The sequence below is a fragment of the Terrapene carolina genome, unplaced genomic scaffold, assembly GCF_002925995.2.
Source record: "Terrapene carolina triunguis isolate 2854851 unplaced genomic scaffold, T_m_triunguis-2.0 Scaffold68, whole genome shotgun sequence".
Classification (NCBI taxonomy): domain Eukaryota; kingdom Metazoa; phylum Chordata; order Testudines; family Emydidae; genus Terrapene; species Terrapene triunguis.
In genome coordinates, this window is record NW_020664419.1 from 80,481,049 (window position 1) to 80,493,915 (window position 12,867).

The 12,867-nt window shown below is 44.8% G+C and overlaps 1 protein-coding gene across 1 annotated transcript in view; it reads left to right on the forward strand.

The window, feature by feature from the left end:
* The window catches only part of UTP20 (UTP20 small subunit processome component), an 80,498-nt gene extending 67,726 nt beyond the window's left edge, over positions 1-12,772 (forward strand). Inside the window, exons 53-62 of the mRNA XM_026648865.2 lie at positions 1,116-1,185; positions 2,573-2,755; positions 3,756-3,887; positions 5,496-5,628; positions 6,895-7,091; positions 7,487-7,558; positions 8,669-8,932; positions 10,178-10,304; positions 11,101-11,246; positions 11,431-12,772. Coding sequence (XP_026504650.1) covers positions 1,116-1,185; positions 2,573-2,755; positions 3,756-3,887; positions 5,496-5,628; positions 6,895-7,091; positions 7,487-7,558; positions 8,669-8,932; positions 10,178-10,304; positions 11,101-11,246; positions 11,431-11,586 — 1,480 coding nt within the window. The 3' untranslated portion in view covers positions 11,587-12,772. The remainder of the gene's footprint in view (positions 1-1,115; positions 1,186-2,572; positions 2,756-3,755; positions 3,888-5,495; positions 5,629-6,894; positions 7,092-7,486; positions 7,559-8,668; positions 8,933-10,177; positions 10,305-11,100; positions 11,247-11,430) is intronic.
* Positions 12,773-12,867: the final 95 nt, after the last annotated feature.

Below are 12,867 nucleotides of genomic sequence, written 5' to 3' on the forward strand. Positions count from 1 at the left end.
AGTAAAATGTTCACTTTGTTAGAAGCAAATGAAAGAACATTTATGGCAAATAGATACTGCACCTATCCATCTTTTCTTAATTTCTGTACTGTTTTTGCCTGTTGCTGTTATATAACCAAAATATGGCTTTAACTGTTTCTTGTTAATGGTTAGTCAGCTGCGCTGCCGACTTGTGTACACACCACTGTCATCCGCACTGTGACAGTGAATTACAGAGCACACCAGAGTGTTGTGTGCTAACTGCCCCTTGTGGACCGTGGTAACGTAGCTCTCTTCACCGGATTATGTTAACACAGACTTAGGTACCTTTTAGTTTGCGTCAGCAGCATCTGCCTAGAGCAGTTACAACACATTCTGGTGCATTCTGCAAATATCCCCATATAATTTACTCACGGTGCCAGTTGCATATTCCAATACCCGCCATGCTGACTCAGTGGCGTTGGGGGGGGGGTAGAGCCAACAGACTGCCCATTCCTGTCCCTGTACATGTGCTCTGGGAGGTGGAGTAAGTGGTCACCATGGTTGCTTACTCCTAATGCCAAGACCCAAGTCCCAGATAGCCTGCACTGGGGTGCAAGGGAGGTCTTTGTCCCCCCTCCCTCCCTTGCATGGGTAGGTAACATAAGTCGTTCTAACCCCAACTACTTTATTTTTTGTAAGATTCCATTCATCTTTCCACTTGGGTAGTGGTCCTTTGGGCCAGGATGTGCATGCAGTCTCCATTGACACTGCATTCATCAGTGGGTCCTCTTGTGTACTGTGAATTCTGCCAATAGAACCCATAACATGGAGGGCTGAATCCTGCTACCCTACCCCACTCAGAAGTATCTTACTCCTCCAGTAGTGTCTGTGGGGTGCCAGAGGAGAAAGGTACTTCTGTAGGTGAGTAAGGCTGGCTCTTAGTTATCACAGTTCAAATGTGTTAGTCTTCTGTTAAGTAAGTTGAGCACATTGTTTGTCTCCACTACGGAACAGGCATTGATTATAAAGATCTGTTTGTTCTAAGATCCTCGGTGCATATATTTGGAGAAACCCAAAATGTTTGCAGTTTTCTGAATTTCTTGCAATTTTGGAAGATACTAACCCACTCCATCTTGTTAATTATTTTCTTTCAGTTATGACTATGAGACTGGAAGAGAGTCTGCGTTGGAGATGATTGCTTACCTCTTTGAAATGTTCCCTCAGGTAACATGTCTTAGTTTCAATCATCAAATAATCAGTGCTTTTCCGTTATATCCAGTAACTTGATTTGCAGATTTATTAGAACTGGATGCACTTGGCTGTTCACATCCTCTCCTATCTCAAACGTATGGCACAGTTCTCAGAGCATTAGTGTTCTGCTCTAAAAAGTGACAGTTGAAATGACAGACTGGAGTTTCACGCGGATTGTCTTTCAATGGTTCCATGTCAGATTTGCTTATTTTACAAGCAAAATGGTGTTGCTGCATGCGCTAGAACCTGTTTAAACCAACTTGGAGACGTTTGAGTTAGTGAGAAATGCTAAAAGAGCAGAAATGAAACACCGCAGGATTGGGGAGTGCATTCAGATGCAGTCACTGTATAATGGAGTAGCAGTAGCTGTTCCATAGTTAAGGTGGAAGTAGCCTTCTGTGAGCTTCCTTTTCCCTTCGACTTTGGGGAACGTTTTCCAGAAATGTTAGGAAAAAAGTCAGCATTGGAATTTTAAAGCTAGGTTGTTTCAATAATTTCCCTGTTCTTTAGATTTTCTTAACTTTTTTTGGACTTCCCATCTCTAAACTGATTTGGCCAACAATCTCCAGACTTGTGTCTTGGCTTTTCTGGGGAGAGATTGTGCTTTTAGTGGGGGGGACTCATGACGAGGTCTAAAGAACTGGTCTCAGGTCTGTACAGAGCAAACATTTATGCAGATGGGCAGGAGGGGGAATGGGAAGAAAGAGACCATCATGCATAATGAGATGTGAATTTCCGTCTATCGCAGTGGTGCCCAAGCTTTTCCTAACACGCCCCATTTTACCAGTAATGGAATCTGTCCACACCCCCCTTCCATTACTGCACAGTTGGCTCAGCAAAGGAACTTGGGCTGAAGGCGGAGCTGGGGGCAGAACTAGGGATGGGGGAGGAGCTGGGGCTGAAGGCGGAGCTAGCCTGGGGGCAGAGAAGGAATGAGGGCAGAGCTGGGCTGGGGACAGGACGGGGTGGAGTGAAGCTGCGGCTGGAGTCAGAACTGATCTGGGGGCAGAGTGGGGCTGGGTGGTGCTCCCCCCCCACTCCCCATGAGGGTTGGCCTGGGCCCCGCCGTGCCTGCCCCCTCCCCCGAATGTTCCTCTGCACCCCTCTAGGACCACAGTTTGGGCACCACTGATCTATTGTATGTAGATTGCTCCCATTCCAACAATGTCCAAGCACCTCACAACAACTGGATCACCCCGTCCTCTGTCTGGCTTCCTCTGTTTGGGCCCAGAGTTGGGTCTCGGGAATCCTCCTGTTTGCGTGTGGGGTAAAATAAAACCTCTTTTTTTTTTTTTTTTTTTTTAAATGCGGAAAGCCTTCTGGAGATTGCCAGGTGATTGATTGATTTGTTTCCTTTCAGGGATTACTTCATCAATACTGCGGGCTGTTCTTTGTCCCTCTCTGTATGATGATGGTAAATGACGACTCTGCCAAGTGCAAGAAAATGGCAGCCATGGCAAACAAATCTCTGCTCATTAAAGTAAACTCTGCAAACCGAGATCTGATGTTCTCACTAGTCACCACGTGGTTTAACAGCGAGAAGGTATTGTTCGTTTCAGTGCACCCCAATTCTTTTCATTGGGAGAATGGAATTGGAGCAAATCAGGGGGTTATAAATGTTTAATCTCGGCGGGTAGGTGGTGTGTTTAGTTAAACTTGTGTGGTGGTGCAGGGATGCGATTGTGGAGCATACCAGTCCTAGAGTCGCAGCTTCTTAAAACTCCACTGTCCTGCACAGTCCTCCCTTGCAAGGAGAGGAAGAAGCTATGTAGATTCATTCTTGAATAGGTCCAGCAAAAGTGGCTGCTGTAGCTAAGGTTATAAAACAATTGCCATTAGAGCCTGCCTTGTTTTACATGCTTATGGTTTTCTGAAAGTTCACCATTTGGGTTGAACAATTCTCCTTGTTCAGTGTTTGCCCAAAGCTAAATGTTTTGGTGGTGAAATTTGAGCAAAATCCCTTTGAACTTGAGCTTAGTAACTGGCTGATGGTGCTATTTTTGTTCATCTGCTGCTTAGTCCATCCTCTCCATTACTGGGATCTAGCAGATTTAAGACCTTTTGGGTCCAGTCCTGATTTGAGTGGTTCTGTTGACTTTTTGAATAGGCAAAGTGTGTCTCCATTTGAACTCTATCATCTACAATATGCTAACCAAAAAAATGGTCTGAAACTATGAGCAACTTTGTGTGGTGCTTCAAAACCCTGTAGTTTTGGAAACTTGCTAAAAATTAGCATTCTTGAAAGTTCAGCTTTATGATGTGAGCCTACGTTTTCTCACACGACTAGGGATACCGTGCGTCTTAGGCTCCCAATCTTAGGCCTAAAGAGGCCTGATTTTCAGAGTTTGGATTGGTACCACACACTCTGGAAATAAATTTCTTTTAAAATTGTCCCAGTTTGGGTACGCAGAACAGAGGCACCCAAAACCACTAGTGACGTCTGAAAATGTAGTGCCTTATTCACTGAGTTGTATTACAGAGTGATGGGTTCTTCATATTAGATCAAGAAATAATGATTGCTCTGTCCTCCTCTCTGTTGGCAGAGCTCACACAAGCGGCTAGCCGCCCAGGCCTGTGGTTTGTTCGTCGAAGCCGAGGGAGTGGCGTTTGAAAGACAACTTGGAGCCGTTTTCCCACTGATCGAAAAAGAAATTGAACCTCTGAAATTTGAAGGTGTAAGTCATTAGTCCAGGGATGAAACTTTGGGAAAGAGACTGGTTTAGCTGGGGAAATTGCAATAAATAAGTGAGACGGGGGAAAGAAAAGGAGAATGCGGGCAAGAATAAAAGCGGGAAAGATTAAACTCTTTGGGCCTGTTACTTGACCAGGATGACTGATGAGTCATGTGCCCAATACATAAGTTCTTAAAGGGACACCGTCAACTTAAAAATCACACTGTGTCTGTAAATGAAAACCTTCTCATGCGACATGTCACAGTCTACATGGGGGTTGGTCTGCATGTGTGTGTGTGAGAATCTAATAGAACCACCAAAATGTACGCATACCTATGCTGAGTGACCAAATGATCTTCTTGCCCCAGTCTCTCTCCAACTTTTGTCACCCTTGCTCATTGTCACATCTGAAATTCCTATTGTTAGCTCATCAGGACAGGGACAGGTCTGCTGTGAGGTGCCCAGCATGCTCTTGGGGACTATAAAATAATGGTAGTAAGATGACTGGAACCGAAAGAGATAAGAGAGAAAGCATCTGACCTTCTCTTTTTTCACTTTGTTGACTTTGTGCATTTGAGAGCACTTGATGTGTAACATGTCAGCTCTCCCTGCGTGGATGAGGCTTTCCCACAGCAGTAGGAGAGAAGAAACACTTCTTTAAACAAAATGGTGATTGTAAAACCACAACAATGGCCAGGGGGCTGATGTCGCATCTGACACTTCTTGGGATCCATTTATTTAAAAACAGACTAAGTATCAAGTTGATGGTGTCCTTGTAACCGAGAAACCCATAGGTTTACATGGATATGAAAGGTCAGAAATACATCACTATGATTCTTAGTTTAACCTATAGAAAATATTAAAGTATTCAATACAATTCCCTTCCTGTAATTCAGTCACTGGTTTATTTGATGAAAGTCAGTTCAGTGCACATATTTTGGCTTCAGATTACATGGCTTCCACTGATTCTGATCAGTTGGTGAGCACTCTGTGATATGAATCGCTGGTCATAAAGAAGCTGCCATGTATTTAATAAGGAATGCCAAAAGGCTGAACAAGATAGAAGAGCTCAAGGAAGGCACAGGTGATGTGAGACGACTATAGCTGCAACTGGCATCATTCTGACACGGTTGCTGACACTGTAATCACTACATGTACATCCCTAATGATCCTGTGGATAAACAGGCTGACTACAATCGAGCTGATCAAAAGCAGGAAGCAGTTTAATACTATGCAGTTTACACCGTGTCACTCTAACAGTAACACGGTGCTTCACAGCTACTATTGATAAAGTCAAACCTAGTTCATGAGAAGATTTAAGTACTAGTTATAAATGATATAGTGTGTTTGTGTACAAATGCCTGCATGTACATATATACAGAGACAAGTGACATGGCACTCTTCCTTTGGAAACTATGAATCCTTGTGAAACAGTTTTAATGGACTATTTCCCTTACACTAAATTCATATAGTAAATATAAAGCAGTCATAGGGGTCGATGTGGAAGATTTCAGCCATCAGTTAGATATTAAACATACAAAATAAGCCCTTCTGTACAATTCTAGCCAGCCATTCTAACTGTCTCTTTGTTGATTTTATGGTTCTTTTTAGATAACAGAAGAGACTGAAGAAAAGGCAGCAGATAGATTGTTGTTCAGTTTTCTTACTCTGATAACAAAATTAATCAAGGAATGCAACATTATTCTGTTAACCAAACATAATGAGATTTTGAGCAATATCTGGCGTAAGTATGAATAGTATTTTCTACTGTGTTAGAACTAAGATTATTGGTAATTTGTGTCGTTGTGGTTGCCCTAATGCAAAGAGACAAAGATCTGTGCAGGAAGATTTGCACTTTGAAGAGGCATCTATAATATAAGGCAGTTACTAGTGAAAGAACAGATGCTAATAGAAAAGGTTAGACCATCAGTGAAAACGATCTCCCTCTCTGTTCTAGTTGCTGGGAACTATTTTGGGTAACCCAAAGGCTGCAAACTGGTGCCTGTTTAGCTTTAATTAAATCCCCTTAGATTACAGCTTTCAGTTCTCTGAGAAAAATGGTTTTCTCTGTGTGATCGTAAATAGCAGCCAGTGAACAGGTGACACGTGGCAAAGCAGCTCTTAAACGGGGTGCTTGTTTGGAAGGTCCATCTCAAAACCATTTTATTGATTGGCTATAAGTGATGCACTCACATGTTAAGCTAACTCATTTGGGTGTGCGGTGTTGGTGGGTTGTATTTTTTTAAATTGCTTCTCTTGCTGTCTGGAAAGGGCTTGCACCTGATTGATTGTGTTTTTAAAGAACAGCAGGCTTCCCAAGTGTCTTTTTAAAAAATCCCAGCAGGTGTCAGATTGACAGGACTGGAAGTCCTGAATTCATCCCTGGAACAGATGCAGCATGGGCAGAGGTGATACAAACTTCCCCATGCTGCGCCGCTGTTGTCCCTCAATGTGTAGCTGGAGATACAAGCTCTAGGGAAGAGAGGGCAACTCACTCTGCTTACTGGGGCAATCACTGGCTTCTTTGCTGAGCTTGTCTATAAGGTTGCCAGTGGTGATGGGTTTTAGAACGTGGGTACCTGTCCCCTGAGAACCGGACTGAGACCTTCAACACAGCTCACAGGAGAAGTCACTGAACAGCCCCTTGTTTAAAAAAATACTCAACACCAGTGTTCCAAACCATAGCACTTAGACTAATGTAGGCTATCATGTATGGGAGCATTGCTGTAGCCTACTGGAGTGTTGTTTTTATGCAGGGAGGGGGGCTCTCAGATGGCCACAGCTTTTGTTCCCTGCCAACCTGGGCTGGATTGGAATTGCTGGTGGCCCAGAAGCCTGCAGTCAAACTCAAAACAAATCAGCAGTTTACAGTACTCTCCTCCTGACTGTAGAATGAATAGTGATGGCTCCAGTCCCCATAACTGTATAACCTTGCTGAGGTGCCTGGGTACTTTCCCCTCTCGTATGGAAAGGGTTATGTTGGTTGAAAAGCTTTTTCTTTCCCCTGAAGGTCACGTTCAGTCCCACTTGTGGTACCCGCACAGCTGGGTGTGGCTGACTGCTGCTCAGATATTTGGCTTGTTGTTTGCTTCTCACAAGCCAGAGGAACTTGTTAGCAAATGGAATGAGAGCAAGGCAGGCAAGAAGAAAAAGACCACGTTGGAGCCAGCAGCGACCAGGTTCTTCACAGATGAGCTGGACAAAAAGGTAAGGATGTTCCTGCTAGTTCCCCCCATGCCAGTGTCTGTTGCCTTGCTGGGGTTTGTGGTTGTCGCAATGCAAAGTAGCATTAGTTGCTGGTCTCTCCATTTGTTTTTAATATTCGGATGCCCTCCACTGCTCTGTGCTGATTGTTGGCAGGCTTCTCCCATAGGATTGCAGACTGCCTCCCTTGGGTCTCACCCTCATCAGCAAAAAGGCTCCCCATGGCTCCTATGAAGATCAGTATCTCTAAGCAAGAATTCTAGCCCCATCTAAGTGTTTGGGCCTCCCTTTAGCCTTTGGGAACTGTCTCTGTAGGACGGAAAAATAACCCCTTGGGCTACATCATCCTGCATGTTCCCTGTTGTGTAAAGAATTCCAACTCCCTTTTCTCTCCACAGATGAAGGAACTTGCTTTAGCGTTCTGCCACCAGCTGCAGTCCAAGTTCCTGGATCAGTCTCTGGGAGAGCAGGTATGAGTCTGAGTAGGTTTCGAACTGCTGGGGGTATAGACCAAACTATGGGATAATCCACTATCCCTACAGAGAGAGCGAGTGCTCTTGGCTAGAAAGTGGAACATGTGGCAAGTGCCATAGAAATGGTGAATGTTGAGGTGAAGATAAAATATCACCAGAGAATCAGGTTCTCTGGTTAGCTGAGATCAGTGCTTATGCAAATGGCTTAGTGGAAAATCCTGTCTGTGCGGAGGAACTTTCTGTTGATGTAAATCTGCTGGCTGTAGCGCTGCCACTACCTACCTGAGCTGCCCTGTCACATCTAGTGTGAGAGGCAGAGGAGGGTCTACCAGGGAGTGGGGCTCCGCAATACCAGATCCTTCATCAGCAGAATGTTCCTGAGCGCTCCCATGGCTGTCCTGTGCAGCCCTCACATGGTGAGCTGGGTAACTCTGAATCATGGAGCCACAACTAGCTTCCCTGCAGCCAGCTCACCTCACTCCCGCCCTTGCAAGTGCAGCTCAGAGTGTGGAGAATCGAAGCCTGACTGCTTGCTGTGAACCGATCCTTCTGCACTCAGCTCGGGTTATATGGCTGAGCTGGAGTTCTGATGTCAGTTGGAATTGGCTTAGATCCACCCAGTGCGAGCCAGATTCTGTTCCAGGTTGGGCAGGCCACAAGGAGCACTCCTACTGCAGGCCCTGGCTAGACATAGAGCCTGCTATGGATGCTAGCCCTCTCCAGGGGAAGGATGTGGGCATGACTATAGCATCCCCACCAGCTGCCGGGGCAGCCTCGGTAACGGTGCTGGAGTTAACTCTCTGGGCTGTGCTATGGCATAATTCTGAACTATATGGCCTTAATACATTTTCCTCTCAAAGGGTCTGATCCCAAAACCCACTGAAGTCCATGGGAATTTTCCATTGGCTTCCATGGTCTTTGGATTGGGCCCAAAGGGGGGTGTCCGTATTCTACGTGCAAAACTTGCTTTGCCGTGTGCGGCGGTCTTCGTGAATTGCACTCCCTTGGGTTTGATAATCCTGACCTGTTTAAAACCTCTCACCTGCCTCCTTCATGCCCCAGGATCCGTACTGGCAGCTTAATTGGTTTTTCTTTATGCTGTTGAAGGTTATAAAGAACTTGTTGTTTGTGGCCAGAGTTCTCTACCTTCTGGTCCCGGATTCAGAGGAGGGGGAGGAGACCAAAGATCATGAAATGGGAGGGCAGGAGGATGCTTCTGAAGACGAAGGTGAAAAGGCAGCATCTGCTCAGGAAGAGAAGGAAGGCGAAGCAGAAGAGAAAAGCAGTCCAGCCACAGTGTTGTGGGTGATGAAAAGACTCTCTCTGATGGCAAAGCGAGAAGCAGCATATTCCCCTAAAAACCCTGTGAAGGTAAGAACTGTGTTGTCCCTCCTTCCCTTTGACAGCATTGGGAGCTGCACAGTGGGAAAGCCTACACATGCTGTCCTTTAGCCCCTCAGGAACTAGCTTGGGGTGCCTGCTGGGAGGCAGGTGCTAGAGGTGGAGGTTGGTGCTAGGCTAAGGAGGAATAAAAGTTTCTGATTAGTGAGAGATGGAGATTGCTGCTGTAGAGAGTCTCAGCCTGTTTCTCAGCCCTGCCTTCCCTCCCCTCTGCTTCCTGCTCCTTTCACTCTCAGGCCTCCACCTTCTCTATATTAGTGTTTTTTAACTTTGAGTGAATTGGCCAGTCAGGATGCTCCACAAATGTTTGTTCTTTATGCTGGAAGCAATGCTCAGTGTCCAGACGGGCATATAGGGGAAAGTGCTATCTTCCTCTTTCCGCCTGGGGCACTAGGCTCTTCCCTCCTCTCTCACATGCATTCCCCACTCCCATGAAGCACCAGAACACACCCTCTCTCTCTTAGCAAGGGTCACAAGCGTTACCTTCCCCACTGGTCTGCTGTCACACAGCTCATGGTGACAGTTCAGTAGGGCAGAGGTTCTCAAACTGTGGTCCATGGCCCACAAGCTCCATTCAGGTGGTCCGCCGGTAGTTCCCTCTAAAGTGCGCACCTGGGCGGTCGCACACAAGAGAATGAAGGGCCACCCACCTGCGTGGCTCTACTAATTAGGTGCCTGGACCGTGGAGAAGATGCTACGGTAAGGTAGTGGTCTTGGGAGGAATAAGGGGTACATGGGAGGGGCAGTAGAGTGAGAAGAGGGGGTGGGGGGAATTTGGGATGTGCAGGGCTGCAGTGGCGGCTTTTCCCCAGCTCCAGGAGAGAGACTACCCCTCCTTCCCAGCCTCAGCTCTGTGGCAGGGTAGAGACCCCCTCCTTCCCTGCCCCAGCTCTGGGGGCTGCCTCAGCAGGGGGGAGAGGGCACATCCATTGCATTAGAAAGGTAAGACTACTGATATCAAAATATGAGCTGGATGCTTTTACTTGTAGAACAAAAAATGTTTATTATTAAGGTTTTTTATATATAGTGCTTTACAATAGTTAACTAACGGTACAAACAACATTTGGAAAGATTAAGTGGTCGGCTGAGACCCTCAACAATTTTCAGGTGGTCCGTGGGGGGGAGGGGGGGGAGTTTGAGAATCACTGCTGTACGTTTTTTTCCCCTTCCAGTCTCTCTCTCTCTCATATATTTCTGGCATGTCTGTACTTTTAGAGAACTTGCATCTTTAAGTTCCTTGGAGCTGTAGCAGTGGATCTTGGGAAAGACAGGATCAAGCCATACCTTCCAACAATCATCACCCCTCTGCACAGAGAGCTGAGTAGCACCTATGCAGAACAAGGTAACTGCCAAACCCCACTAAGGAAATGGAGTTGGGTCTGTTCTGGTTTGTGCTGTCCATACAGACAGCCCCAATCCAAACACCCTGTCATTCACATTGTCTCCTCAGACCCAGCTGCCTTCATTCAGGGAGTGGCAGCTAATTAAAATATAGTCAGCATATATGGCTAGTGCCTCAGTGGTGGTGCAGAGGTGATTTAGATGGGGAGGGCAGTGATGCTCTAAGAGACATGGGCAGTGCTGCAGGCCTTTGAAGGTGAGAACATGTGATGGAGGAAGGGTGATAGAATCAGACAAAGAAGGTGACCAAGAGGCATGGCATACAAAGTGCTAAGATGGTGAGTTGGGAATAAGCAAGCTTATTACAAGTATGAAGTGCTAAGATCTGGAGGCAGGTAGAGGGGGGAGGAGTACACATCTTGAAGTGTATGAAATATTCCTTGTTTATGCTCTTGTTAGCTGTTTCTCCCTCCCTCCCATGACACTCCTGAATGAGTACTGTCCATTGTGGCCCACTGATAATGGCCATGAAAAGACATTAGTGCAACTCCTGTTTAAGCAGTGTTCAGGAAGGTGTTAATGTGCATGTGTGCAATTCATTTCTACAGGAAACATGCTGTCTGGGGGTGTTCCAATGTTACATGCAGGTTAGGCCATTGGAAAATAAGCACCAGAGCCACATCTTTGCTTTTAAGAGTTTGTGTTTTCATGCAAATGGAAAAGAAATTAGTAATATACAAGCAGAGTCCTCAAAGTAGATTGACTGAGGACTTAAAGTCATCTCTTTATTTTACTAGATCCAACACTGAAGAACCTATCCCAGGAAATCATAGAACTGCTCAAGAAATTAGTTGGGCTGGAGACTTTTTCACTTGCCTTTGCTTCTGTGCAGAAACAGGCTAGTCAGAAGAGGGCTATCAGGAAAAAACAGAGAGCCCTGCAGGTAAGACTTTATTCTCAACTCTGATTGCCCTTTCAGTAGAAAACAGTAGTAAAACAATGTTAAAGGTAGGGCACATTACTTCAGAGGTGCTTGATCAGAGATTTTTTTAATTAAAAGGGACAATGTCAGGTTTAAACATCACCATATTCTTGAAAAGCAAAAATTAATTTCTGCTTTTTATTAGACTGTAGCAAACCCTGACATTGCTGCCAGGAAGAAGCTGAAGAAACACAAGAATAAAATAGAAGCAAGGAAGAGAAAAATAGAATTCCTGCGCCCTGGCTACAAGGCCAAGAAACCAAGGAGCCATGCACTAAAAGACTTAGCAATGGTGGAATGAAACATACTTAGAAACAGCTGTATGGTCATGTATATATTTGATGCATAAACCTGATTGTGCAGTACTGAAAGCCCAGAGGACTCTACTTGCTGAGATATTCAGTGCTCTGAATTTCTTTCCAACATTAACATAGGGTAGAGAGCTAAGTTTGTCACTCCTGATGCAGTAGCCTGACTAAACTCAGTATCTCTATTTTTTTACATAATGTATTTATTTGTAATTAATTTTAAAGTCTGCACAGATCCTATCAGTCACCTAGGATTTTATGTAAAACCATCAAGCTGTTTGCTCTCCTTTCATGTAGAGAATGTAACAGGCCAACTTGCTCTGCATGAGTAAAATATGGAACATATGAATATACAGTTTAATGTATTAAGACATTGCATTTTTCTAATTAAATATGCTTGAAAGCACACTGATGTTCAGTGTTCCTCCCTATTTTATGAAAGATATGATTAAAAGTCTGTGCCCTGATCTTTCAGGTATGTTAAGCACATGAAATCTACCATAAAAAGCTGTGCAAGTCCTTTAAGTATTCTGTGGGTTAAGGATAAATAACTCTGCTGTTATCTCTGTTCTTACCAGCATGTTCCACTTAAGCACAGCAGATAGCAGCTGCATCCAGTACTTGTAACTACCACATTTAACTTTACAATGTGACCAGAGAAAGGAGCAAGGTACTGCCAACTCTGAGTGGTAGGGGAGGGGGAGAAGTAGTCCTGAACACAGAGAACAGAAGGAAGCTACTTCACCTGTCCCCCAACTTGAAATGGTACACAATAGGGTAATGAGGACTCCTCTAGTCTGGACATCACATTAAATACTTAAACTCCCTATAGCTGTGCACACTATCACTTACCCAAGGTGACATTCAATTCTAGCCCCTGGAACTGAGCAATAGTAACATTTGTGGGAAAGCATCTTTGAAAAATACTTTATCTGCTCAAACAAAACTTGTTACCATCATGTATTAAAATATGAACCCTGCACTGGCTTCAAATCTGCTAGATATATCCTGCAGCTGAGTTTCTAGTTTTGAAATTAGTATCGAAGTGTTCAGAGCTGGACTTTCCTCATGTACAGGTGGGCTTTTCAACTCATGATTAAGAAGTGGGCATGTTTTGTGAGTGAGCACTAATGCTCAGTTGAGTTTCCAACCGATAGCACTCTAAGGTAGCTCAAAACCAGTGACAGGCTTCTCGTGTGGGATAGGCACATAACAGAAATATTTAGACAAGTGACATTTCAAAGATTTTAGTTTTTACATTAATAAAATAGGTG